The 27,098-nt window shown below is 50.0% G+C and overlaps 7 protein-coding genes across 7 annotated transcripts; 5 read left to right on the forward strand and 2 right to left on the reverse strand.

Moving 5' to 3' along the window:
• Positions 1-340: 340 nt before the first annotated feature.
• On the forward strand, positions 341-2,950 carry VTN00DRAFT_7381 (uncharacterized protein; the record flags this gene model as incomplete). The annotated part of the gene is made up of 7 exons (XM_069434122.1): positions 341-1,058; positions 1,113-1,206; positions 1,254-1,665; positions 1,729-1,852; positions 1,897-2,003; positions 2,053-2,189; positions 2,236-2,950. The coding sequence occupies 7 exons, from the start codon at positions 341-343 to the stop codon at positions 2,948-2,950; spliced, it is 2,307 nt and encodes a 768-aa protein (XP_069287435.1).
• A 5,116-nt stretch (positions 2,951-8,066) lies between these two features.
• On the forward strand, positions 8,067-12,044 carry VTN00DRAFT_7382 (uncharacterized protein; the record flags this gene model as incomplete). Its single annotated transcript, XM_069434123.1, has 12 exons — positions 8,067-8,074; positions 8,131-8,177; positions 8,240-8,257; positions 8,337-8,412; positions 8,486-8,643; positions 8,741-8,821; positions 8,897-8,954; positions 9,007-9,191; positions 9,243-10,291; positions 10,341-10,490; positions 10,545-11,759; positions 11,961-12,044. The coding sequence occupies 12 exons, from the start codon at positions 8,067-8,069 to the stop codon at positions 12,042-12,044; spliced, it is 3,129 nt and encodes a 1,042-aa protein (XP_069287436.1).
• A 2,590-nt stretch (positions 12,045-14,634) lies between these two features.
• Positions 14,635-15,721, forward strand: VTN00DRAFT_7383 (uncharacterized protein; the record flags this gene model as incomplete). Its single annotated transcript, XM_069434124.1, has 3 exons — positions 14,635-14,816; positions 14,863-15,164; positions 15,225-15,721. The coding sequence occupies 3 exons, from the start codon at positions 14,635-14,637 to the stop codon at positions 15,719-15,721; spliced, it is 981 nt and encodes a 326-aa protein (XP_069287437.1).
• A 1,034-nt stretch (positions 15,722-16,755) lies between these two features.
• Positions 16,756-18,891, reverse strand: VTN00DRAFT_7384 (uncharacterized protein; the record flags this gene model as incomplete). Its single annotated transcript, XM_069434125.1, has 6 exons — positions 16,756-16,791; positions 16,908-17,669; positions 17,732-18,441; positions 18,491-18,623; positions 18,677-18,722; positions 18,884-18,891. 6 exons carry the CDS (start codon positions 18,889-18,891, stop codon positions 16,756-16,758), a joined length of 1,695 nt encoding a protein of 564 aa, XP_069287438.1.
• A 364-nt stretch (positions 18,892-19,255) lies between these two features.
• VTN00DRAFT_7385 (uncharacterized protein) lies at positions 19,256-19,975 on the forward strand (the record flags this gene model as incomplete). The annotated part of the gene is made up of 5 exons (XM_069434126.1): positions 19,256-19,439; positions 19,515-19,539; positions 19,602-19,761; positions 19,826-19,833; positions 19,930-19,975. 5 exons carry the CDS (start codon positions 19,256-19,258, stop codon positions 19,973-19,975), a joined length of 423 nt encoding a protein of 140 aa, XP_069287439.1.
• Positions 19,976-20,669: 694 nt separating this feature from the next.
• VTN00DRAFT_7386 (uncharacterized protein) lies at positions 20,670-21,944 on the reverse strand (the record flags this gene model as incomplete). The annotated part of the gene is made up of 1 exon (XM_069434127.1): positions 20,670-21,944. The coding sequence occupies one exon, from the start codon at positions 21,942-21,944 to the stop codon at positions 20,670-20,672; it is 1,275 nt and encodes a 424-aa protein (XP_069287440.1).
• A 1,087-nt stretch (positions 21,945-23,031) lies between these two features.
• VTN00DRAFT_7387 (uncharacterized protein) lies at positions 23,032-25,322 on the forward strand (the record flags this gene model as incomplete). Its single annotated transcript, XM_069434128.1, has 3 exons — positions 23,032-23,481; positions 23,531-24,762; positions 24,821-25,322. 3 exons carry the CDS (start codon positions 23,032-23,034, stop codon positions 25,320-25,322), a joined length of 2,184 nt encoding a protein of 727 aa, XP_069287441.1.
• Between the last annotated feature and the right edge of the window lie 1,776 nt (positions 25,323-27,098).

The following is a 27,098-nucleotide window of genomic DNA, read 5'->3' on the forward strand; positions in this document are numbered from 1 at the left end:
GATTGACTATAATGCACAATGATAGGGAAGATGGCTAATTGCGCACGAGGGCTTGCTGGTCTGGAGGCTGATGGCAGGGCCGAGTGGGCCGTTGCTGTTTGCCTGAGGCACCGAACCCGGTCGCGTTTTGCAGTCCTCGGAGGTTCAATCGACATCAGTCGCTGGGACGAGCGCTCAAGCGACACACTGTTCGGACGGAAGCCATAGAACGTTGGATCAGCACATTCAAATCCTCTTCTTCTTCCACTGGTCCTTTTGCTTTAGTCTGCTATGCCTCGCCCGTCATGATACTGGCCATTCTCCGAAGAGACGCTCGAAAGGAAATGCCCGGTTGATGAAAATGACCCGTTATCTTACGCCTTACAAGCTTGCACTCTTGTGCCTTGTCTCCGTCTACGCCGAAGGAGTAATTCCAACCTCCTCCATCGTCCCTATCCTCTCATTCCTCGTCTCCCATCTGTTCCCTCTGGAGTCTGCAGAGTCATCTCCCCTTTCAACAAAACGGCATGGGAGTGATGCAGTCGCTATTGATGAACTCAATAAGATCCTTTCTGCCCATGCCTCGTCCGTTCCTGGTCGATCGGTCTGGGATCTCTTCCTCAGGAAGATCTGGTCACTCGACTGTTATGATGCTCTCGAGGTCTTCTTCGCCGATATCTCGTCTGTGCTTGTCAAGACGCGTGAGGAGCAAGTTCGCGATAAAGAAAATGGGGTCGCCCCTGAGACTGGCCAGATGCTTTTTTCACGATACTCGCCGCTCGGAGCGTTCGTGAGAAGAGCTCAGCTTGAATTTACGAGACTGCAGTTCCACGATGCCCTGAAGCTCTGGGAGAGTTTCATTAAGTATCGTCTACCAACGTACCGTGCATGGGCAAGGACAAATACCTCTGATGAACTAACGCCTGTCGATGCCAATCTAAATGAACTAGGACTAGATTCTAGGAGCCATCTTGCACAGGTGGTATATGGCAATATCGAAAACTGCGTAGAAGATGATAAGGGTTTCAGCACAAAAGATGTAGAGCGCCTATTGGAGTTCCAGGTCGGCGAATTGCAGAGTACGGTGTCCCTTCCCACATCTCATGCAGGTCTCCATTTCTGACAGACCATAGGGTTAGGTGGGAGAGTGTCCGATGACATGAAGGCGCAACTTGAGCACATAATCTCGTCGGGAATTACGGTTCCCAGTCTTTTGCACTATCTTCGGTTCGTGTCTCACATGCCTTTACGTTGTTCCCTACTGACGACCTTAGATTTCTCGATTCCTGGAGGTCGGGGGACTATCTCTCATCTTTTGACAACCTTCACCGTTATTTCGACTATACAATGCACAGTCGCGATCGTAGCTTCTACCAGTACGCGCTCCTTAATCTTGCCATTCTACATGCCGACTTTGGCTGTTATGAGGAAGCTATTTCCGCTATGCAGGAGGCGATTTCAATCGCCCGTGAATCACATGACATGAACTGCCTTAACTTCTGTATGAGCTGGCTGTACCACTTCTGCAAAGCATTTCCAGTGGAGATGAAGGATGTCCAAAATACAGGCATGCTTGGCAGCGAAAGAGAAGGATTGATGCTCTTAAGGGCGAAAGCGAAAGAGACTGAAATGTGGGGTCTCTTGAGCACGACCTTCCTAAGTGAAGCCAAACTAGAACTGCAGAATGTACGTGAACCGCAGGCTTATGTGTCCGTTCTAGCATTTTAATTTAAATTGACAATTCTTCAGGGGGAGGGTCTTGCGTCTGCCTTCGAAAACATTGTTAAGGCATCTTATGTCAATGTGACAAAGAATCTTGTGAATTCAATGGGCCCACTACTGTTGTTACAAAGCTCTCTTTTTGCTAGAATAGGTATAATTTCCACCAACTCTTGTCGACAGCGCTAATCGACGCAGGTGTTCCGCATCTCTCCTGGCTAAACTGCGAGATTTTCCGTGAATGCTATGGTGACAAGGCGCCATTTGAAGACTTCCTCAAGAGCACATTTCGAAGTTGCCAGCTGGTATGGGCCAATTTCCCTGCGCATTCTCCTGCTGCTAATGTAAACGAAGCTAGCACAGAACGGTTTATATGATGAGGCTATGGCACGCATCAACGAGATATCCCCAAAGATACTTCGTTCACTCAAAGCGAACCAGCACTGGATATATTTTTCGAGCATTCTTGAATTAAGAAGACAACTATACAGGTAACTCACCTTCCTCGCGTTTACTTCCTTATCTGACATTCCGCAGGGATGACAAGACAGCAGCAGAGAATATACTTTCCCAGCTTCAAGCCGCCCGGCCTCCTGATGTCGACCTATCACTTAATCTTTCCTTTCTCAAAGCCGATTTCATGAGCCGTAAAGGAGATTACACCCGTGCTCTGCAGATAGTCGATGAGGCTGCACAATATCTTCAGCAGGAGAACTTTGATGTCTCTGTCCAAGTCAAACTTCTCTGCCTGAAAGCCCGCATCTTTGCCAAAACCAGACAGCCGCAGCGCGGTTTCTCTTTGGCTATGAGAGCGGCTAGCATTGCACACCGTTCGAGGGTCCTTCCTGGACTCTGGGAAGCGATCGGCGCGCTCGCAGGTGTTCTCCTCAGCCTGCAGGAATTTGAAGCGACTGCAGAGATGGTGGAAAGCATTATGCCACAAGTCTTAGAATTTGGAGATTGTGAATTAGTTGCACGCTCGTTCTCGTTTCTTGGTGATGCAAACATGGGATTGGCGGGCAAGTTCAGAAACAGGGACGGCGACCTGGTTAGAAAGGAGTACGTAAGTCGTACTCTAGAGTACATTGAGTGCGCTTTTGATCATTACGAGGAAATCGAGGATCTGAAAGGACAGTGTGAGATGATGGCCAAGAAAGCGACTATTATGCGTGTCTCTGGTGACCTGGCACTGGCGAATGACTGCGCGGCAAAGTATCTGGATCTCAAGGGATACGTAGTTGGAGAGAGGTAAACTTAACCTTCGAAGGGGGTTTTTTTTCTTTTTCTTTTCTTTTTTTTGATATGTCTCTTTACGATGTTATCATGTCTCTTAGCCGCGGTGAAGGTTTCAGGTTGCATTATCTTGATCCTGACAACTTTAATGGGTCCTTTGAGACGGTACTAGTAATGGACGCCCGGGCGGTATCGAGGACGGGACTAGGAAGTACGCAGTTAGGTATTGAGTACGGAGTACTCCGTACTCTGGACTCCGAATTAATACAGAGTAGTGGTGGTTCCAACACATTTTTACCTAGGTACTTAGGCTGGCCACCTCTCCGTATGGGTACCTATCTCTTGTAGGTATATACAGCTGCCATATCTTTCGTCACTCCCTCCCTGCTTCCTTGGGGCTTGGCAGATTGGTGTTGCATAACCACGTGATTTTGAAGCCATCCAGAATTGAACCGTGTGATAGGTAGTAACTAACCCTCGGGAAAGCCAGCTCAGATTAAAATACAGCAGAAACAGCAAGGTGGTGGCTTGCACAGGGTGGCTGGAGATATTGCACAGTACTATAAAGCAACTTGGTACAAGTGCCCATGTAGTGCAATGTACTACATGCAGTGTAAATGCATTATTAGGGACCTCAGTAAGTACCTCCTGGTAGGTGCCTACCTCATATATGTATACGCTATTTATAGTACCGTAGACCCATCTGGGTGCATACTGTATAATAATTTTCATTGACAGTACGTTACCTCAGGTAGACACTAGCCACATAAGAAGTAATGTTAGTACACAATACCAGGTACCCGTCCCATAGGGTGCGCAATAGTGTACAGAATAGATGAGGTTGGGTCAGGCTTGAGCCTGGATGCACAGACCACTTCCCATGACGGAACCTCCCAGATCTTCCAAGATTAGTAAGGTCAGCTCACCTCCAGCTCATATCATCACCTGCGTCAATACGAATTATAATTTATCAAGTGTGTGTGGGATATTAAATCCAGAGCTGGGCCTTGAAATATACAGGCGGGCAATCTTCGCGACACTTCTAAATTCCCCGCCCGTATGCCGTTAGGTACATAGGTACCTTCGCAGTGTTTCTCGCTCCCACAGTTCCCCATGGACTCCTCATTATAACCTCTTTAATAATTCCAGATGGGTTCTTTCGGCGGCTTTCTTTTTATATATATCCTTGGTGGACTCACCTTCCTACCACTTGTCTTGTCTCTCGGTCTCTTATATGCGTATCTGACTCTTCCGACCCACTCCACTCAGAGGGAGCGAGCAGATACGAAAAATGCCCTGCAGCGCCCAAGCGACAACCAGTACAACCTCTTGACTGGCACAGATGTGCTAGTGGAGAAGTTCCGACGTGCCCATGAGTCCGACGTCGCCGCAGGGTACTTTGCTGTCTGCAGGGAATATTTGCCCGAGGGAATCAATGGCAAGCTTCCAGATAAAAAGAGACCTGCAGGAGAGACAGTAGCAGCAGAGAGCCCAAGTGTATACCAGAGCATGTACAGGAGCATATTCGATCGAAAACAATCGTCTACCATCGAAGCTGCGAACGGCACCGGAAAGAATGTTAAAAGGGCAAGCAACGTATTCTTCATCGTTCTTAGGTATGTCTATGATGTTCTAATGTTCTGCGGAGGAGATAACTAATGTCTCAACAGACACGGACATCTGATGCTCTATGATGACTCCGAACAGATTGAGCTTCGGTATGTCATATCCCTAGCGCATCATGATGTTAGCATCTACGGTGGAGGGGGGCAAATACCAGAAGGGGAGTTATGGATCAAAAGGAACGCGATCTGTCTCACTCGCAGGCAGGATTCGATTGCAGATCTTCACGGTACAACGCAACCTTTCTATCTCTTTTCAGAAAACCTGTCTGAAAAAGAGGATTTCTATTTTGCAATGTTGAGAAGTCAAGAGAGGATACCTGATTCACCAAACTGCCCACCCAAGCATCAAGGCTACGACGTCAAACATATAGTTGCCTTGATGCAGCGTCTCCATTCTTCTCAAGAGCAGCTACAAACACAATGGGTCAACGCCATTCTAGGAAGGTTATTTCTCGCCATGTACAAGACACCACAAATGGAGCAATTCGTAAGGGAAAAAATCACAAAAAAGATCTCACGAATCAAAAAGCCAAACTTTATCACAAAGATCGCGCTGCAGAAGATTGATGTGGGTGAGGGGGTTCCATTTATCACTAACCCCAGACTCAAGAAATTCACTTTGGATGGAGACTGCTCTGTGGAGGCAGATGTCAATTATAATGGCAATTTCCGGTTAGAAGTCTCTGCAACTGCGCGGATTGACCTTGGGACGAGATTTAAGGTGAGGGAAGTGGATATCCTTCTTTCAGCAGTGCTCAAGAAACTTGAGGGGCATTGCTTGGTTCGACTCAAACCCCCGCCAAGCAATCGCATTTGGTTCTCATTCGAAACCATGCCAGACATGGTAATGGCCATCGAACCGATTGTCAGCTCAATGCAGATAACTTATGGGATTATCCTTCGTGCAATTGAAAGCAGAATACGAGAAGTTCTCGCTGAGACACTTGTCCTTCCATTCTGGGATGACATCCTTTTTTCGACACAAGTTCCCAGCCATTCCGTGGTGGGATATGGCAGCAGGAGATCCCTCAGCAGGACTGCGAGACAGAAGTACCAGATGAGTCCGAAGTGCAGGCCAAAACTACTTTAGTGACCGAACAAAATTCTGCGGAGTTTGTCCCAGCGAGGGATGGACCGACCATGGGCACGCCAGTGTTTCATTCATCTCCTCCCGCTATCTTGAGATCTCGCAACAGTTCGAAGTCATCGATTCTGAAATCTCGCCCTGATGAGAATGCCATTTCCTCCACTACAGAGAAAATGGGCAGCTCAAGTCCACCGCGAACGGTTCGATCGCAGACCTTATCTCACGCCGCTGATCCTGTGGTCACTGCAGATCATGTAAATAAAGTGATATATGACTCCAAAAACTCTGAAACAAAGGATGCTACCAGCTCTATGTTTGACCTTCCGAGTCGTTCCCCGCCAGTCTTACTCGCAGACACACCCGTCACTTCACAGACAGAAGGCCCTGCCGTTCCGATTAGCACGCTTCAAAGCAGTGACCTCGCTTCTACTGGCCCAGCTGACAGTGGAGAGAGTAGGGAAAGCTCGCCAGAAGTTCCTCAACGGTTTTTTTCTGACCGCACCGGAGTGGATTTTGGAAACTCGAAAAATGTCGAGCACAGTTCTCGGGCATCGCTAGCTAGCCAAGAATCCAGACAACGTGGCAGCCTTGAAACCGTTACGTCTTCACTGGACTTTTCCAGATCTCCAGGGGAGAAACTCCAGAGGACCGGGTCGATAGGGTCCGCTACCACCGTGGTCAAAAAATGGAAGTGGAATATGCTTGGTAAAAAAGATCAGACCGAAGGCAAAGGTCTTGATAGCGCAGGACAATCAAGCATTCCTAACCATGCAATTGGATGCGGCCATCCTGTTGGCCCTATTAGGCCTCCTCTTACTCCTCCCGAGAAATGCGATTTCCAGTCGAACTCTGTATCCATACAAAATTGGAAGCCTCTACCATCTCCACTACTGCCTGAATGTGCGAAAGGAGAAAGAGAAAGACCGAAATCAAGACCATTGTTTCCAAAGCGAAAAAGCGCGTCTGCTGAAGAACAGGAAGAGAATTCTGGTGTCGAATTGCCGATTTTTGAGGCGTCTCATGACCCAGAACAAAAGAACTGTGTTCCAACTGTAACAGGATTCACGAAGCGTACGGATATGTGGGAGGATAGCCACGCCTTTTCAAAAGGCAGTAAAGATCAAAATCCAGACAAGAATCAGTTACAATCTGAATCTGTCTTTTATCGGGCGTCAAAACATTCCAAGGATGCATCAGAATCATCCTCTTCATCATCTGGGGGATCGGGAATTGAGTAGAGACTTTTCTTCTGGATGAAGAAGAGACGAATTCGTCGGAAAGCATGACTGCACGGCAGTAATTGGCAAAGGATGCTTTCATACAAATCTAATCATGCTGTTAGATTTCAGATATTCTGCATTGATTTATCAGATTTACACCTCTTGAGTAGTTCAGTCTCGAAGAATCAACTTTCTCAAGTAGTCAAGGTGTTCATTACCCGGGGGTTTTGTCCCTCCGGCCACTTGGTCATTCTGTTGGATGTGCCAGTCTCAAAACCCCCCCCCTGCATAGGTCTGTTCTGTAGCAGTATACGCCCGCATTAAGAATCTACAAATAGTCCACAAGACAAACACATTTTTCTTTATTAAGTCTGTTTGAAGGTCTCAGGGCGCCACTATAGGCAAGTATGCAGAAAGCCGAAGGTCCTACAAGGCTCTGAAGCTCGACTTTATGGTTAAAAACATCAATAATCAAGACTGAATATAGTATCCAAGCCTAAATTCTGGATTCTTTCCACAGATGGTACATGTTCTAGAGCCCTGTTCTGCTCAAGTTTTGATCAGATGATCTGTACCTAGGCAAAGGACTTTATAGACTCGTTCACAGCACAACTGCAGACATACATACATGCAAACTTGCCGTCTACGTGACTAGGTAGTATCCTACATCTGCCCTTTGAAATGTGGTTCCTGCTTTCAGTAGTTCGCTCCAAACTGCACAAACTTCCGAGAAACCTGCCTGATATGTGCTGTAACATGCATGTTGTCTGTCCTGATGCCCTTAGTGTCATCAGTTAGAGTCAAGACCTATTTTTATCCGTTCATATACAAGTACAGTTTTGAAGTGGATCGCGCTAGTGTCTTGGGAGAGGTGGGTTGGCCGGCGGCGAAATAGGAGATGCCAAGACTCGGAGCTTGCGACGCGAGTTCGACGCCGTAGACTCCAACTTGCTGAGTACAACGAAACTATAGTTACTCTCTATCTACTCTCAAAGCCCTCATTCAACATTCTCAATAATTTGTTTAGGACGGTCTTTACCTTATACTCACTACTGAACATAGCCTGACTTCGGAACGCCTCTATTCTCCAGTCAGCGCAAGCTCGACTCTCCTTCCCAGCTCCTGCGCTGTCCGGATCCTCGTGAAAACCGAGCAGACTGCAAGCCTTACAAATATTTCGCAGGGGCGGCACTCAGCATCGACATGAGCAGGTAGGATCTGGCTTGGTGCCACTTTCTGCAAACCTCAGTGACTAATATGCGCCCAGGACGGAAGCGGACCTCGCAATCAACATCCGCAAGGCCACCAGCATCGGTAAGAAACTTGACCTGATTTTTAAAGGCCCTGTACTTTACTGACAGCTTGGTGACCAACAGAGGAGACCGCGCCCAAAAGTATGTCGTACCTTTACAACTCTTGAGGGTTGTCATAGTCCGAGTTCGGAACGATCCCGACTGACCTACCGCCCACCAGGGAAACATGTCCGCAGTTGCATCGTCTATACATGGGATCACAAGTCCTCAGCCTCATTTTGGGCAGGCATGAAAGTGTGAGTCTTCTTTTTTCTCATATTGTTCCGTGTTCGCTCATCCTTGACCTCACTGACTTGTCTTGTTTCCAAGACAACCCATCCTCGCCGACGAAGTGCAGACCTTCAAAGCCCTCATAACAATACACAAGGTTCTACAAGAAGGACACCCTATCGTGGTCAGAGAAGCCCAGAGTCATGTGAACTGGATTGACAGCTTGATGAGAGGTGTTGCCGGCGAGGGCATTCGAGGTACGTGACACACTTTACAGTGACTGCACCACCAGTTATTATTTCTGATTTTCAAAGTCGGATAAATGATAGATGGAAGCTTATCGCCAATGAGCAGGTTACGGACCACTGATTCGAGAGTATGTTTTCTTTCTCGAATCAAAACTCGCATTTCATCGCCATCACCCCGAGTTCAATGGTGAGTTCATATCAGTTGCCGCCTCTCTTTGGTTTGTTAGGCTATATTCGATTAGCCTTCACTAACCTTCGTAAGGTCTTTTTGAATATGAGGAGTATATCAGTTTGAAAACCATCAACGATCCGAACGAAGGGTCAGTCAACGTCTATCTCTTCTTCACTTGATTCTCACTGACAGTCACTTAGATATGAGACTATCACCGATCTCATGACACTGCAGGATCAAATTGATTCATTTCAGAAGCTCATATTTTCTCATTTCCAAGGAGGGACCAACAATGAATGTAGGATTTCGGCGCTAGTTCCTCTCGTGCAGGAGAGCTACGGTATCTACAAGTTTGTCACTAGCATGCTCAGAGCCATGCATACAAGTACGCTCGCCGGTTGTATAAACGTGTGAAATCATGCTAACTTTTGAATAGCTACAGGAGATGATGAAGCTCTCGAACCTCTGCGTGGCCGTTATGATGCCCAGCATTATCGGCTTGTTAGGTTCTATTATGAATGCTCTAATTTGCGATATCTCACTAGTCTTATCACAGTCCCTAAACTTCCTCAAGACCCACCGAATCTCTTGGCTGAGGATGAGGAGCGCCCTGCTCTTCCAAAACGGCCCACAAAAGAAGTTGAGCGCGAGCCCTCCCCGCCGCCCAAATTGTCTGCACCTGATCCAGAACCGATCAATGATTTTTGGACCAATGAAGCTAAACGCCAGCAAGAGGAGTATGAGGCGGAGCAACGCCGATTGCAACAGCAATGGGAGGAACAACAGCGACAACAACTACTCGCTCAGCAGCAAGCCCAGCGCGAGTTCGAGGAACAGCAAAGGTTACAGGCGGAGCAGCAACGGCTGGCACAAGAGCAGCTACTTCGGGATCAGTACCAAGCGCAGACGCAGGGCCGTATGGCTGAGTTGGAGCGTGAGAACTTGAACGCGCGAGCACAGTACGAGCGGGACCAATTAATGCTACAGCAATATGACAAGCGTATGAAGGATTTGGAAGAGCAGTTGAATCAGCTGAACACGAACTTTAATCTGCAAAATGCATCTAAAGATGACCAGATCCGGGCTTTGCAGGAGCAGGTGAACGCGTGGCGGACGAAATACGAAGCTCTGGCGAAGCTGTACTCACAACTTCGGAAGGAACATCTTGATCTCTTGCAGACCACGAAGAACCTGAAGCTGAAAGCGGCTTCTGCGCAAGAGGCCATCGACAGACGCGAGAAGCTTGAGCGGGAGATGAAGACCAAGAATTTGGAACTGGCCGACATGATTAGAGAGAGAGATCGCGCTTTACATGAAAAGGATCGCCTCAGTGGAAGCAACAAGGAGGAGATTGAGAAACTGAAACGGGAACTTCGGTTGGCAATAGAACGAGCAGATAATGCTGAACGTGCAAAGGGCTCAGAACTGTCGTCGATGTTGGCGAAGTACAATCGAGAGATGGCCGATTTAGAGGAGGCACTACGGGTAGGTATCTTTTGTGGCGGTAAAATTCTCATGCTAACTGCTACGCCAGATCAAATCTCGTGCCTTGGAAGAGATCTCCGCTCGAAAAAATGAACGCGACGGAGACCACGAACTCGCGTTGCGAGAGAAAGATGAAGAAATTGAGGTGTACAAGTCTGGAATGGAGCAGGCTCTCATGGAACTTGAAGAGTTGAAACTGGTTTGTTTTACCCATGGCAACCAAATCCACTGAGGTATCACTAATGATGGGCAGAACCAAGGAGATGCCGACCGGGCACTAGATACGCAAATTGACGATGTTTTACTTGGCACGGTTTCTAAGATTAACGATATTATCGATTCCGTCCTGCAAAGTGGTGTTCAGCGTGTCGATGATGCTCTTTACGAACTTGACTCGTCAATGCAAGCTGGAAATCAAAATGCCTCTCCTCCTTACGTTTTGTCGCAAATTGAGAAAGCATCTGCCTCGGCGACTGAATTCTCCACCGCCTTTAACAACTTCATTGCAGATGGTCCGAATAGCGCCCATGCAGAGATTATTCGCACAGTTTCCGTCTTCTCGGGCTCAATTGCGGACGTCCTCAGCAACACAAAGGGTCTGACACGCTTCGCGACAAACGATAAAAATGCGGACCAGCTTATCAATGCGGCTCGCAAGGCTGCGCAGGGGACTGTGAAATTCTTTCGTGGGCTTCAGTCTTTCCGCCTGGAAGGTATGGAGCCTCTGCAGAAGACAGACGTGGTCATCAACAACAATCTGGAAGTTCAGAGGGACCTGCAGGCGCTGTCCAAATTAGTCGATGCGTTCTCTCCAAAGAGCAGCAAGATCAGCACATCCGGCGACCTGGGAGATCTCGTGGACCAGGAACTTACCAAGGCTGCTAGTGCCATCGATGCTGCAGCAGAACGTCTAGCTAAGCTGAAGAAGAAGCCCCGCGATGGATACTCAACTTACGAGATCCGGATCAACGATTCAATACTGGAAGCTGCTATCGCTGTCACAAATGCTATCGCCGAACTTATCAAGGCTGCTACTGCGTCACAACAAGAGATCGTCATGCAGGGTCGTGGAAGTTCGTCGAGGACCGCTTTCTATAAGAAGAATAACCGCTGGACAGAGGGCTTGATCTCCGCTGCGAAAGCTGTCGCTTCCTCCACCAATACGCTTATTGAAACAGCGGACGGCGTCATTTCCGGTCGTAATTCGCCGGAGCAATTGATTGTGGCTAGTAACGATGTGGCCGCGAGTACTGCGCAGCTTGTTGCAGCGAGCCGAGTCAAGGCCACTTTTATGAGCAAGACCCAGGATCGCCTGGAGAACGCAAGCAAGGCGGTGGGAGCCGCGTGCAGGAGTCTCGTTCGACAGGTCCAAGATATTATCGCGGAAAAGAACAAGGACGAGAACGAGGTTGTAGACTACTCGAAGCTCAGCAGTCACGAGTTCAAGGTGCGGGAGATGGAACAACAGGTACGTGGATGCATTATTTACGTGGTTTTGTGTACACTCTTTGTGCCCAGTGCCTCCCTTCGGGTAGGCTTGGTCGACATCTCCAGAACCTTGACCCCTATTCTATCAGTCTGGCCCAGTTGAGCTGGCCTACATCCTACAATTAGACGAAATACTTTCCCGGTCTTTTCTCCGTACAAGGCTAACATGTTTTCACCCCAGGTCGAGATCCTCCAGCTCGAAAACAGCCTAGCACAGGCACGTCAGCGCTTGGGAGAGATGCGCAAGATCTCATATCAAGAGTAAAGCAGCACTTTGTCCATATTCTATCAACAGTACCAAGTGCCCCCTACAGTGTAACCTGGCTTCTGTCTTGCCATCAAAGTGCGCCGCTCCGCCTGTTGGTGTCATTGGCTCTGCTATCTTGCTATGCTAAAAGGTAGTAGCTTCACGTCTATTTGGTAGCCATGATAAGTGTTCACTCGGGCACTTTTCCTATACCCACACCTGCTGTCTTATATTGCTTTGTGATAGTTGTATGCACCAAGCTATATGTAGAATCCATATAACATTTGGAGAAGCTCTCGCTTGATTCTGCTTCCCTCTGCAGAAGCTTTCTTGTCTTAGTTCAACAGTATTTAAGGAACAGTATTTAAGGTAGATACTGCCTCGTATCCAGATGCACCAGGTAAGGATGGGAGTCTAGGTATTACTGGCTAGCAGCTACTACATAATAACATGATTATAACCGCGTTTCTTTGCTGTATATCAACTTTGATAATATGAAAAATAGCCTAGTAGAATAGAGGCACCGGGTAAATAAAGTAAATCAGAAATTGCGGACCGGAAGGTAAAAAGTCCAGGAAATATCTTCTAGTACCACGTAGGTAGATCTAGATTTCTGCATTTTTTTTCTTACTATTCTAGACGTCAAATTCTGACCTTAAAAACGGTGTTTGAATTTATTCTATGTAAGGGGACTTGCAAGGATATGTCAGAAAAGATGACCAATGCTGTAAATAAATTGAAAAGAGGATTAGAGAAATCCTGTGCTGAAATGTGTGTAGAAGTTTTAGCAGGAGCTGCTAGAACTTGCTGCTAGGCAAATGATGACTGGCGATTATTTACAAGATGATATACATGCGAAATCGAGACAACACATGCAACTTGACCAAGAGAAATTTGAAGACTTTGAAAATTATGTTCCGATAGAATACGTCCGCTGTGGAAGAAGATGCAGAGTGCATGATGTGCGCCTTGAGTTGTTAAACAGCTTCTGGCATCTGCAGAATAGAACTTGTAGCACTGGAATAGCCGTATGAGCAGTGCGCTGCATACAAAAGCTACTCTTATAATCTTAACAGAACCTAGACTATGAAATCACATTTAACAGTAGTAAGTTTAAAGATGAACTTCGTTGAGTTCCCAGGGTTTCATTGGAAAACGATATACAGTAAGTTTGTCCGCAAATAGCTTGTCTCATTTTCTAATGACACAGTCAGCAACCAGGAGTGACTTTCAGATAACTTCTTGATTTGAACACATATAGTTTAGACGATCTATTCGAGAGACACATGCTTTCATTGCATGATAGGCAATACAATGGTTCAGTATCCGGTTCTCTAACATTTGTAATTAGCAGAGTAAATATTATTATTGGAGAAGTTCACAGAATCCCAGTGCATCCTGTGGAAAACATTGAATGGCTAGTATAATTATCCTTTTTCTCTGTAGAATTGAGACCAGGATACTTTTCAATAGCCTCATAAGACAGATTTTTTAGCAAAAGCTCGGTACTCTTCGCCACGTGGATCCGGTCTCAAGAAATTGACGTGCTCGACAACAGCTTTCCTGTTTGTACGTCAGTTCCATATCAATGATGCACTAGGTAAAAGTGTTATCGACTCACGTCATGTAATACTGGCGAATGCCTGCCCTAAAGATATAGTGATAACCGTATTTGTCTGTATATTCATTGAGTTTGGCGTTTGCTACCCTTTCCATGCGGAGGATGGTTTTGTGCAGTTCGAGCCTCTTATCTCCATCCAACACATCCTCGGTATCAGGTGGAAGTGTGCTGCTCAGCTCAATAGGATGGCCTTCAGAGTCCGCAAGAGTTGGAACAATACCAAAATCCGTAAGTATGGCTTGCAGAAGTTGGCCATGACGATTGGCTGCATTTTGCGGAAGTTCTGTTGCCGGACCAATTCTGTGACAAGCAGGGATTTCTAGGCTTCCCCTAAAAAGAGCTAAAACTTGGGCCATAAAGGCGAATGGTATTGCGATGAGTATGGAATGAGGTTGCGATATACGATGCCTTACTTCTTTTGGCCGGCCCAAGGTTTGCATCCGCAGCCATTTCTTGAAGCCACTGTAGGAGGATAGCGCCGTATGGGTCCATATTCAGGTAGAAAAAAAGTCGGCACATGGATTACGTCTCTTAGTATCTTGAAAGAAAATATGGAGTAATTTGAAAGAGGAGTTGAGATATACCAGCAAGTTGATCAAAGCGCCTATGAGAAGGACAAATTGAACTTTCTTCGTTCTGTGTTTCTCAGACATAAATGAAGGCAAGCCCGGAAGGACAAAAAAAAGATTTGGACAGACCGACCTCATGTGAAGTGAAAGCTAGTAGGCGAATTCACTCGTCTGTTGCAGTAAACAAAGAAATCGGCTTGCTTTCACCTTTCCGAGGAACACAATCACCGGGTCCTCTGCATGTCTCCCTAACATTCCCCTTCTCTACGCACATATTCTCTGAGACACCTTTTCTCCTTCAACCTTTCTTGCTTTTCCCTCTCAAACGTTCAGGGTTAAGATAAATTTCCACTGTGACCCCCTCTGGGATTCCCTTGGCCTTAACTACACTGTTTCGGATTTTCTCATCCTAGTAAGAATGGCGACTATCTCTTCCATTGCGATAAAATCAGCTGCCGAATCCATGGACCAAGTGACAGAATTGCTCTGGCAGGACGCTATGCGTCAACTCGGCTCTACCAACAACGAGATCCTCTTACCGACCAACGTGATTGACTTGATCGGCCAGGCCAACGTCGACAAGATCAAAGCCCGTGTTTGGTAATGTTTTTGTTCTATTTTGATGACTCTAGCTCATTAAATGCAGTGCTCTAATTCGTGCTCCTGTTGTGGCATTCATTGACGAGTCGATCAATGCTCTCCGCATCATGCGTAGACCGGCGTTCGCAGGCTCAGCCAGTTCTGCAGCGTCCCACGTCGTCGTTCCGCTGTATAGTGTCGCCGGCCATAAAGACATGGCTTCTGAGAATATGACGGCTACACCTAAAATTGGAACTCCTGCAAAGGCTGCAAAAATTCCTCGTCCTCCGAATGCCTTCATTCTCTACCGTCAACACCATCATCCCATGGTCAAGGAGGCGCATCCCGACTTTCATAACAATGACATCTGTATGTATTTCTGTCTATCTTCCCTCCTTATTTAACAAGGAATTACTGACGAACAATTAGCAATCATGCTCGGAAAGCAGTGGAAAGAGGAGTCAGCCGATGTCAAAGCTCACTTCAAAGCTCTTGCAGATGAAATCAAGCGCAAACATGCTGCAGATTATCCAGACTATCAATATGCCCCTCGAAAGCCGTCTGAAAAGAAACGCCGGTCGACTTCTCGCAATGCTTCAACTAGAGAGCAGCGCAATCTACCCCCCTTGCCAGTGGCATCCTCATCTGTCCCATCCGCCATTTCGGCGCCAGCTGAGCAGTCTGCTCTTACGATAGGGGATATCGATAATATTGATTCGATGAATGACATGTTATCCTTCAACGCTGCTCTTGGCGTTAGCACTAATTATGAAAATGCTGAGTTTGACAATGAAGAGTTCGATGCTATGATCCAGCGCGTCCAGGACGACCATGATCGAGTGGCATTCCATGAAAACTTCAACCTCACATCCAGCGCCCCGTTGGATACGCTGCACTTCTCGGACTTTATCGTTGACTACTATTGAACTGGATCTGCGTGACATCAGCATTTGTGGATCGAGACTCGTCTTGACGATCTCTTAAGGCTTTTAACAAACTTCCAATCTTCTTTATTGCTTTTCATGTCAAATGTGGCTCTATTGGCATGGAATTGTCTTCTTCAGTATAATACTTATTGGTCCTTCCGGACTTGCGCTGAACAGGATTTTCGAGACTGAACAACGGCTATCAATTTATCTTAGACTAAAGAATTATCGGTCTTGAACTCGAAGATCATTGCATCATTATTTTCATGAGCTCGATTCTTCACATAGTACGTGCGTTTCCTTTTAAGTAGATAGTTCCTCGGGTAGTACCTACGACAAGAGACAAATGCAATGTTACTGTTTTGTTGTGAGGTAATGTGTAAACTTTCTCTCGAGCGCCTTTGTGCTGAAACTCCACCAGATGTCATTCATCCATTGGTCATACTTTCACAAATATTCGGAAGCCCTAAGAGCTTCTTGGTGCCATGTATTAAAACATCTCTCTTCATAAGTAATAATTTTTACCTCCTTTTTGGTCCTTTTTTAGAAGCTAAGCACATGGCTGGTTATGAGTAATCGCGGTCGCTACCTAGGTGCCTAGTACTGATCGTACACCGTCACCTTTAGGTGCACCCTGGGAGAAGTGGGCTGGCAATACAATAGAAACTAAAGACCAAGCGACTTTCCACCAGTGACATATATTTTATCATAGATCGAATGCCGTATATATTTCCCTCATGAAACTTTACTAGGCATCATTTCAGAGACAGGCGATACTGGCTCTGTAATTCATTCAGGATGTGCTCCTCACAACCCTTGTTAAACAGGGAGGAACTAGCTTCCTGTATTTGGACAAGATTGTAGGACACAGGATTTCACAGCAATATGCAGTTTTTGGATGTTCATATGTAGTTCAAGTCGCCTACGAATTGCCGGAGAGCATATATGAAACTTGTCACTAGCTTGGGGCGTTCCAATCGCTTGCCCAGATGAATGTCGAACAGCGCCACTGCGTCCCTTTCTCTTTGTCCCCACTAGGACCAAGTGGTCGTGGACACATCCAAAAGGTTCTACCGCAGTTAATTCCGGGCTTTTTAGTAATCAGGCTGATACAAGGCTCTTGGTGACCCTCACATTTAGGTGGAGCCCTTTTGCTGAAGAGTCTTGACCAAGACTCTTTACTAACAATTGGGTCGACGACTGTCTCGTCGCCTAGAACCGTGGCAGAAGCATGCGTCTCCGACACCCCGGTCTCAGCAGAGGACTCAGCAGCGCTGCGTTCTCCCATGCTGGATGGGCCCATATGTGACCCCGGATCCTGTAGTTCCTCAGACATGGAGGCAGTGTGCGAGTCAGATTCGAAAATGTCTAAGCTAGCCAGTCGTGAATCTTCCTTAAATTCTTCTGCATCACCCATGCCTTCATCCTTATTCTGTTTAGGTTTGAAGAACCCTTCGAGGCTCTGTTGTCCTTGATTAGTCTGTAGGCTTTTATTAGGTATTCCTGCGGCGGTACCAGCTGTATATTTCCGTCGTTTTGGTTGGTTGGAGGCAAAAGTCTCTTTGGCTGGAGACCGCTTACGAACTGCACGGTCCTCTACTTTAGAAAGTCCGGAAACACGATTCATGGAATGGTTCTTTACTTCGTCTGTCGACGGCATTTGTTCAACAATAGAACCCGAGATCTGCTGTGTCTGTAGTCCGGAAAACGTGTCTTTCCCGGACGCGTATGGTCTGTTAAGAAACATATCTTTAATGTTCCTGCGCTTGCAAAATTCCGGAATTAGCCGCCCTGATAACGGTAGCAGATTCTTTGACGAGTATTCTTGTAGACGCTGCCCATTCCTAAATGTTCCGGGTGGGTTCATGATATCTCGAATGTTGACGTCAGTTCCCCTCAGTGGCACGAACTCTTTGAAGACGGCGTAAACAGGGCAGTGATCAGATCCCTAGATCTTGTCAGCTGCAACCCAAGGACTTAAGAATAAATAAATAGATAATAAGAACTTACCATGAGGCCTTCTTGAATGTTCGAGTCCAAGAACCACTCCTTCATATCAAGACTGCACAGCACGTAGTCGATTCTCGAGCCATAGTTTCCTGGTCTAGCATTTATCCTCTGCTCCCAGCATGTATACATCCCTCTACGATCGGGATGAAACGACCGGCAAATATCATGTAGAACAGGAAGTTCTCTGCCTTCGTCTCGTTCGCCAATGACTCTCCCATCAGATAACATGTGATTAAAGAGGCGTCGTGCTGGGGTAGAGATGAACTCATCTTCTGTGGAAATCCGCTTGCGAATGGCCTCTGCAGCCGACGCAGAGTCTGCTTCGCCCCTTGCAACGTTTAGATCGCCCGCTACAAATACTCTCTTTCCCATTGCGACAAGGTTGCGGATTCTGGCATCTAAGGCATTCATAAAGCCCAGGCGGAAGCCGTCCCTGGTTTCATCTCTGTTTGCCGGACTATATATTCCAAGGAGAACGAATGCAGGGAATTCTAGAATAACGCAACGGCCTTCGGAGTCAAGCGCAGCTGCATCAACTCCGCATTTCGACAACTGCTGAACCGTTGGATAGCCTCCAATCTGCTGTTCTTCAGGTAGGTCTCGATAAGACGTCGATGAGTTCGGCGGACAGAGAACTCCGGTGACGCCCTCTTCTGCCCTTATCGGTGCGCATGTCGCATTACGGGTGTAGATAACAACACCAGAATACCCTTTCTGTCGTTATTTTTCGACCCGCTTCAGAGCTCCAAGATGACGAACCTTTCTTGGCCTTTGGGAGGCTGAAGTAGCAGTCCCATCCGGGGACCAGCACCATATCATCTCGCAGATCCTTCCTTTGTATCTTGGTCTCCTGAAACACGACTATATCTGCCTCGAGGGTGTCGAACATTGCCTATACCTTTCATAGTTAGGAGGACGTTCCACGGAGGAGTCTTGGGGTCCCACCTCAAATGTTCGTTTCTCTCTCCAGGGTTGGTACCCGAACGGATTGCTATATAGAACACTTAGTATCCGAAGTCAAAAAAAAGTCGCAAATACCAAACTTGGCACGAAGATACAGACCGAATGCCATTGACTGTGGATAATTCTCTGATCAGCCGATTGCTTCACAGAGAGAGGATATTGGGAGCGGGGGCTTGGAGCCTGGCTTACTGTTCCATGTTGTGATGCGGAAGCCCATCACGACGGCTAGTAGCCACCTTTCAGCATAACTTGTTTGATATCGGAAAAATGACGGGTACTTACTATTTGGGAGTCTTCAAGGTGGTCGATCTCGAGATCAGAGGACGCGGTAAGGTTGCGCGCTTACATCGAAGGCACGTGTTCCCGTGATCTTTATTCACGTGATCATCCCTCGAGGTGATATCACGCCATTATTGCTTATGTAATTATGAACACCCGTTCCGGCCGACCGGCGAATCACGGGAACGCTAAACGGCTCTGTTCACCAACCTCAAGTTCTGAACTTCAACTCAAACAATCCCACGCATCGCCGCCCAGTGAACCGCTCCTCCAAGTGCCACAATGTTTCCTCAACGCAGCGTCTTTCGCCTATCCAAGCGCGCTTCCCAACAGCTGTGCAGCTCTGCTACACGCTCTGCAGTCCAGCGACGCTTCAACAGCACCGAGCCTAAGCTTCCTTGGATGGTTGACAATGAGTTTAATCGCGAGAGAGCCGCCGTCAAGGCCCACGCGGCCGGAACAAGCGGTAAGTGCTCTCTTGCGGAGTTACTGGATTGGTATCGGGGTTGCGATTGCCCAACGCTAACTCAATGACTGTCAGATCTCTGGAGGAAGCTCTCCATCTAGTATGTTCCCCATCGACGCAGCCGGGGGCTAGAAAAGTGATATGATACTCACAAGCGTGCAGCGCTGTCATCCCAGTTTTGATTCTTGGCGGAGTCAACACGTACAATCTCTGGAATGAGCATTGGGAACACTGGGAGCACATGCCTCCACTGGAGGAACGTGTCGAATACCCATACCAGAACGTCCGTACCAAGAACTTCCCTTGGGGCGATGGTGACAAGGTGAGTTTTATACCTGATGGGATTTTTTTTTTGTTGCAGCCGCTGACAGACTTGATAATGGCAGACCTTGTTGTAAGTTCTCTTTTCCCCTTGGATACCCGACCCAGTATCACGTTCAGATTAGCCTTGGTGAAAGAACAGGATAAGTATTTGCTAATGACGAAATAGCTGGAATGACAAGGTCAACTATCACCACAAGGACAAGACCACTTAAGCTTGGCCCTCAACTGCAACAGCAAGGGCAATTAGAAGTCTTGATGTGAGATCCAAGGCATATGTACACCCCAGTCTGAGGTGAAGAGAAGTTAGAAGAGAAATCAAATGGAGAAAGCAAAAATATTTCCCAGGTTTTATTCCACTATCAGTCGAATACAGTAGCACAGACGAGAACAATTTGAGACAGGTTCACCCTGTCAAAATAGACAGGTCAAGGTCAATTGTATGAAATAGTGGCAGTGGAAAAGAGGCAGGAACGGGGCGATTGCTGGAATATGGCGACATCTATCGCACCAAGTGAAGCCGAAACTGTGGTTGTTGGAATATGATTACTTACGATATTTGGTCGTTAAAACAACAAGAGAGAAACTGAGTTCCAAAAATTTCCTTCAACTTGCACGACCGTGTCCGGGCTTACCTACTTATCAATGCCATTATCCGATTCCTAAGTGTATGTACCATCTTGTATTCCGTACAGAGCGAGCCTGCTATCTGCTTGCCTAGCCATATGCTTCGGTAACATGAGATTGATTATTTCATTGCGTCTTCCTACAGAGTTCTACTCGGGCCTATTTCTGCAGCCAACCTAGCTTCATTGTGAAGAAGAAAAAAAAAGTTAATTACGAATAATAAAAAAAAAAAAATAATAATGTACAAAAAATCAAAATACATATATGGAGACGTCAACCTTACTACTGCGACCGGACGACCCCCTCCTGCGACAGGCCTCTATCCCCACCACCTCCCATGCGCCAAAGCCAGACGCCCTCCAGCGCCCAGGCCCTGGCGCTCGCATGGCGGCCGATGCCTCCCTTGTGGGCGGCTGGCGTGCCGGCCGGCCGGGTGCGTGCCTCCTCCCGATCCTTGTCCCCATCGTCCGCGGCACGTTCGGCACGTTCGACGCCTCCGTCCGCCTCGGCCAGCATGCCGGCGACGACGCCCTCCCGCTCGATGACGTCCCACAGCCCTTCGACGAGGGTGCTGCCGCGCTCGCCGAACTCGCCCTTGCCGAGGCGGAAGAGGATGCGGCCGATGACCTGCCAGGCGATGCAGCGCTGGGCGGGGAAGGTGGAGCGGCTGAGGATGGCGAGTTCGGGGATGGTGTACCCGGCGGCGTGGGGGTCGGCGGCGTGGTGGTGGAGGCCCAGGGTCGGCGGGAGGGAGAGGGAGGTGGACGGCGCGAGGAGGGTCCCCGTGAGGGAGAAGCGGAGGGCGGCGGGAGCGACGGCGGTCGCGGAGCTGGCGGGGTGGTAGGCGGAGCGGGAGGCGTCCGGGTCCTCGGGGTCGGCGGAGGGGGGCTGGAGCCAGGAGAGGGCGGAGGGGTCGTGGGGGGTATCTGGGAAGTAGTGGGACTGCAGGTCCGCGAGGAAGGACGGGGAGGAGGGGTCGAGGTTGGGCATGGGGTCCTGGCGGGGAGGCGGGGCGGGGAAGTGGATGGGAGGAGGGGGGACCTCGGAGGCGGGACGGAGATCCTCTGGAGGGCGAGGAGGGGGGAGGTCGTCGATCGCCGTAGCAGGCGGAGCCGTTTTCCCTGTCGAGGTGGATGGGGGCTGCGAGGGCTCTGCTGCAGGAAGTTCAGTGTCCGAGGCCGACGACGTCCTGGCCGGAGGCTCGGTGGTCTGCTGGGGGTCGTCGATGTTGGCCCGGCGCAGCAATCTCTCGATCAACGAGGGCGACAGGCCCGACATCAGCTCCTCGCGTTCCCTCTGGATCTGCGCGGGCGACATGGACGCGATGCGCCGTCTGTTCTCCTCATCGATGGATCTCTTCTCCTCGTCGAGGGACGGGCGATGCGACGGCTGGGGCGAGGCATCAGTGCGGCGCTGCTTGAAGGCCGACGGGCCTGTCCTCTTCCTGTGAGCAGGAAAGCCGGAGGAGGGGGGCTTTGGGGGCGGGGGGAGGAGCGGCGGCGGGGGCGCGCTCCTTGATGTCCCCGACCAGGTCGAGGGAGGCAGACGGGGGGACATGGCGGTCGATGTCGTTGTCGTTGTCGTTGTCGTTGTCGACGTCGTCGTCGGAGAGGTCGACGACGAAGCGCTCGCCGCGGAAGGCCATGGTGAAGCTGTCGAGAACGAAGATCGAAGATCGAAGAGAAGATGAAGATGAAGCGCGATCTTCTCTTTCGATCTTCGAGATCCGCTTGCAGGGCGCGCTATGCCTGATGCGGTCTAGCGCGTGAGCTCGTGGCGTGGAGATCCATCTCTATCATATTATCTGACATTTATTTATCTATATGATTATATATATGTAGTTTAATTATATATATATATAAATATTATATAGGGCGACCTGTCGACGGGAAGACCGTCTGCAGCATCTCCCGACGGCTTTCGCGTGGACGGAGCTGCCGCATGCTGGGTTTGCCGACAGCTGTCTGAGCGAGGTATCTAGCACGATAATGTGTACTGAGTATTATTCACTGAGTATTATTATTATTATTATTATTATTATTATTATCACTATTATAGTTATTGCAAGCATAAGCTACGGATGGAGACGAGGTCGTGAAGATGCTGGCAGATCCGCGGCATGAGCACACGGTCGCGCCATGCTGGATGGGAACGAGAGGCGCTGATCGAGAGAGAGAGAGAGAGAGAGATCAGCTTGTGGACAGGAAGATGATCAAGCACAGCAGATCGAGAGGCGATCGGAGAAAGACGTTGACCTAACAAACACATCGAGATGCGGCCCGCAGGGGATCAGCGTCTTTCAAGGCCCCTTCGTTCCTCTCCTTTCTTCCCTTCGTTTCGGGTCTCCTTTCGTCAGACATCTTTCCCACCATCTCGTCTTCCTAGCCACCGTCGGTTTCCAGACCCAGCCGTCCGCGTCTTCCACGTCAACCGTCGCGTGTCTTGTGTTCTCGCTTTTTCTCCATCATCTCCACCTTCGCTCGGGTCTGTCGGTCGTTACGTCTGCATCGGTTTTACCCTTCTCTGGCTTTGATCGTCTTTTGTTTTTTTCTCTTTTTTTCCCCCCCCCCTCTCTCCCCTGTCGACGTCTGCATAGGGTCTGTCCGTCCGCCTCGCCCTCCGACCCTCTGATGCTGTAGCCCCCATGTCGACCGATCCGCCAGAAGGGCCCGGCGCCTGGCCCAAGGACGAGGAGGAGTCGTCGCTGTCGTCCGTCGACGACATGCCTCGCGAGGAGAACGAGCCCCCCAAGCCCGAGGCCAGAGACACCCGGGCCCGGCGCGCCTCCGCCACGAACACTGCCAGCAACAACAACAACCACACCGCCCGCCGCTCGCGGAGGAAGAAGGACGAGGAGGCCGACAAGGAGAAAGAAAAAGAGAAAGAGAAGGACAAGCCCAAGACGCGGCGCCCCCGCGAGAAGTCGGGGGCCAACGCCTCGCGCAAGCGCCCCAAGCTGGAGCAGGAGCCCGCCGTCGCCGATCTGGCCGCGCCCCCGCCCGACGCCCGCCCATCGTCGGCCGCGTCGCCCAACGGTCACCACCGCGACGCCCTCCCCCCCCCTCCCTCCTCCTCCTCCTCCGCCCTATCCCCTGTCGCAGTCGCTCCCGCCGCCCATGTCGCAGCCCTCGCAGCCCTCGCAGCCCTCGCAGCCTCCGCCGCCCCAGCCCTCTCCCCAGCGCTCCAGCGGCCGCAACTACGATCCCATCCGCTCCGCCTTCGACACCTCCTCGCCCGCTCCCCCGGCGCCCACCTCTGCGCCCGTCTCCGCTGCTCCCCCGCCGCGCCCGACCGCCGGTCCCTCCCCCGGCATGGTCGCCCATCATCCCTTCAGCCCGCCCTCCAACACCATCTCCCCCCGCACCTCCTTCCGGGCCAGCGCGTCGCCCGCCATCTCCAGCATCATCGACCCGCCGCCGGGGGAGATCCACTGTCCGTCCGAGCTGATGCCCCCGCTGCACATGGTCTACCCCCCGGGCCAGGTCCCCCGGCCGTCGCCCGTCGAGCAGCCCGCCGTGTCCTCTCCTGCGCCGGCACCGTCGCTGGCTCCGTCTCCCATGGACGCTTCACCGCAGCAGCAGCAGCAGCAGCAGCAGCAGCCACCGCCAGCGCCGTCACAACAGCAACCATCGCAACCGCAACAGCCGGTACCCATGGAGGTCGACACGGAGAAGCCCCAGACCGCTGCGAAGACAGCAAAGGAGAAAAAGGCAGCAGGAACGTCTACCGGCCCGCCGTCCAACGCTCCGTCCCCCAAACCGGCTCGTACGACGAAAGAGGCTCCGCCCCCGCTGCCCCAGGGCTCTGGCCTGATCTCCGGCGCCCTCTTCGGCGTGGACGACACCTCTGGCGGGGCTGGCGCCAAGTCGGCCCCGAACATCATCCTGCACATCCCCCTGCAGGGCGTCAGCAACAAGGTCATCAACTTCGCCCGCATGGCCGAGGAGCAGTACGGCTTTGCGGCGCTGCATCCCCGACTCGCTGCGCAGCGGGACCGGCTGGCCCGCGTGGCCGCCGCCAGTGCGGCCCTGGAGAAGAACGAAAAGGGCGGCAAGGGTGTCTCCGCCGGTGAAAGCGCGGAGGAGGACCTGAGCGTCGACGTCGACCGGGACAGCGACGTGGACGGCGACGTCACCATGGGCGGCATGGGCACCGCGGGCACCAACGGCGCTGCCAGCGACACGGGCCTGGGCACGACCGCGGACGGCAAGAAGAAACGGACCCGCAAGAAGAAGATCGAAGACTACGACCGCGATGATCCTTTCGTGGATGACAGCGAGCTGGCCTGGCAGGAGCACGCTGCCGCCAGCAAGGACGGGTTCTTCGTCTACAGCGGACCTCTGGTGCCGGAGGGCGAGAAGGTCCAAGTCGAGAGGTTTGTCCTGTTCCTGTCTTTCTGTGGTATCACGATGTTGCTGATAGATGTCTACAAGAGCCGACGGGACCATCAAACGAGGCCGCGGCCGTGGTCGCGGATCCGGACGCGGACGCGGCTCCACGCACCACCAGCAACCCATTGCTTCCTCCGTTCCCATATCCCAGGAAACGGGCCTGCCGGTCCGCGGCCCCGGCTCCCGCGGCGGCACGACGACCCGCAAACCCCGCATCACCAAGGCTGCCCGGATGCAGATGGAGCAGGAGAAGCAGGACCGCGAGCGCCAGGGTCTCTCCGTGTCGCAGGAAGGACGAGGAGGATCATCCGCACGGGGTGCACACGGCCGGGGCGGCGGGCCCGGCAGTCGAGGCGGAAGAGGCGGTTCGTCGACCACGGCTTCGAGCTCGAATCCGAATGCGACGCCGACACAGGGTCCGACGATGGCTGGGCTGCTTGGGATCATGCCTGCGCCTGTGCCGGAGATCATGCCCGCGCCGTCGCCGGGACAGAACCAGCAGCAGCAGCAGCAGCAGCAGAATATGGGGAATGGCCTGAGATGAGATGAGGAGATGAGATGCGCTGCGATATTTATTTCCTTTATATGTTTTATTTCCTTAATTTCCCCCCCCCCCCCCCCTCTTGTCTCCCTCCCGGAAATACGTGTCGCTTGTCTTTTTCCTAGGATTTTTTACGTTTCCGTTTGCTCTTACAGGGTGGGAATGGCGTCGGGGTGGGTGCGGTGCGGAGAGGAACCCGTCGAGATGTCTGTCGATGTTCTTCTTCTCCTGTCCGTCTAGTCTAGTCTACTGGATTGATTTGCTTTGTGTTGCGTTTCTGTTTTCAAGACAGTGTCGCGGATCGAGTCGTGTACGGTATAGACCGTGCCTGTTAGGTTTGTTGATTGGGTCTGGTCTGGTCTGCTCTGCTCTGCTGTACTCTGTTTACATACTATATTACATTACGGCCGTCGATTGATCGACCAGTCAATCAGATATCCTTGCTTGCTTCGTCGCTTCGTCGCTTTAAAATGGGTGTTCTGTTCTGCTACTCTTCCAATGCTGGCTTTGTCCTCCGTCCGTCTGTGCCGGTCAGTCAGGTCCGTGTCCATGTCCTCGATTATATCGCGTCCGTTCATCGGATTTATTCTTCCCGTGCGCGGTGCTTACTTGTTTCTTGCTCTGTTCCTGTTCCTGTTTCTTCCTCAGTTGAGGTTGGACTCGACTTGGAACTCGATCTTTGCTTTTGCTTTTTTTTGTTTCTCGCTATGGGCGGCTTTAGTGTTATTTATGAAAGAAAGAAAGAAAGAAAGAAAGAAATAAGCAAGTATACAGGACTGTACTGTGGCTAGCTAGCGACATATGATATGATACAATACAAATAGATCACATCTTATTACCGATCGCTTTACTTAGCTTGTTTGTGTGCTTCCATGAAGAAAAAGAGATACAGTCCAGTAAAGTATAATATAATAATACAGGGTAACGGATCAGGATTCGGTTGTGTAGTGTGGTGTATGCAGTGTCGTATGGTAAAGTCCATGGTATCATTGATGTCTGATAAGCATCATCCAGTCCGCAGGAAGAACCCCCAAATCTGATACCGATCTTTGCCGCCCTCGGCGCCTTGCTTAAAGAAAGGGTCGCGCGGAAGACCCCTCCAGCATAACTTATAGAGAATGCAGATAAAAGAGAACAACACCGTGCCGATTGACCAAGTTATCCCCGCGACAAGAAGTGCACCAGATAAGATTAACGTTAGAAGTACAGGCTGTTTTTTTTCGATATTTGAGTGGTAGGAATGCATAAGTGGTAGGAATGCATAATAGAGATGAACATATACCATGTCATCATCAAACGCGGGAGTTTTACCGGTGTGGGGAATATCTGAGAAACTTTCTGCTACAATCATACCGTACGACAACACTCGACTCGACGAGTGGTTACGGGTGCTGGCGCTGGTGCTGCAATATTGGTTCTGCCGATTGAGGCTCTCCTCGACGATGTGATGGTCCACCGGTGACATTAATAATGGCAGGTTTTATTGGACTGATTCCTTAGTTTGGTAGTAACTACGTAGTTAATAAGGTATCTAGTTAGTAAGCTGAACGGAGTAGTTACCTAAGTACTTCACGGGGTATAAAGCTACGTATTTATTTACGTACATATCCATCCAGATAGGGGATACTTAACATGGTTCTACTTTGCCAGATATAGCAAGAGGAAAAAATATCCATTCCATCTTAGGTAGCCTGTATAGGGCAATATATGATCTAAATACTAAGTTTAAAATACCTACTCTGGCATAACTTCTCTGGTCTCTCTCTCTCTTTCTCTCTC

Source organism: Thermoascus crustaceus (assembly GCF_041956765.1).
Source record: "Thermoascus crustaceus strain CBS 181.67 unplaced genomic scaffold VTN00scaffold_4, whole genome shotgun sequence".
NCBI classification, from domain to species: Eukaryota; Fungi; Ascomycota; class Eurotiomycetes; order Eurotiales; family Thermoascaceae; genus Thermoascus; species Thermoascus crustaceus.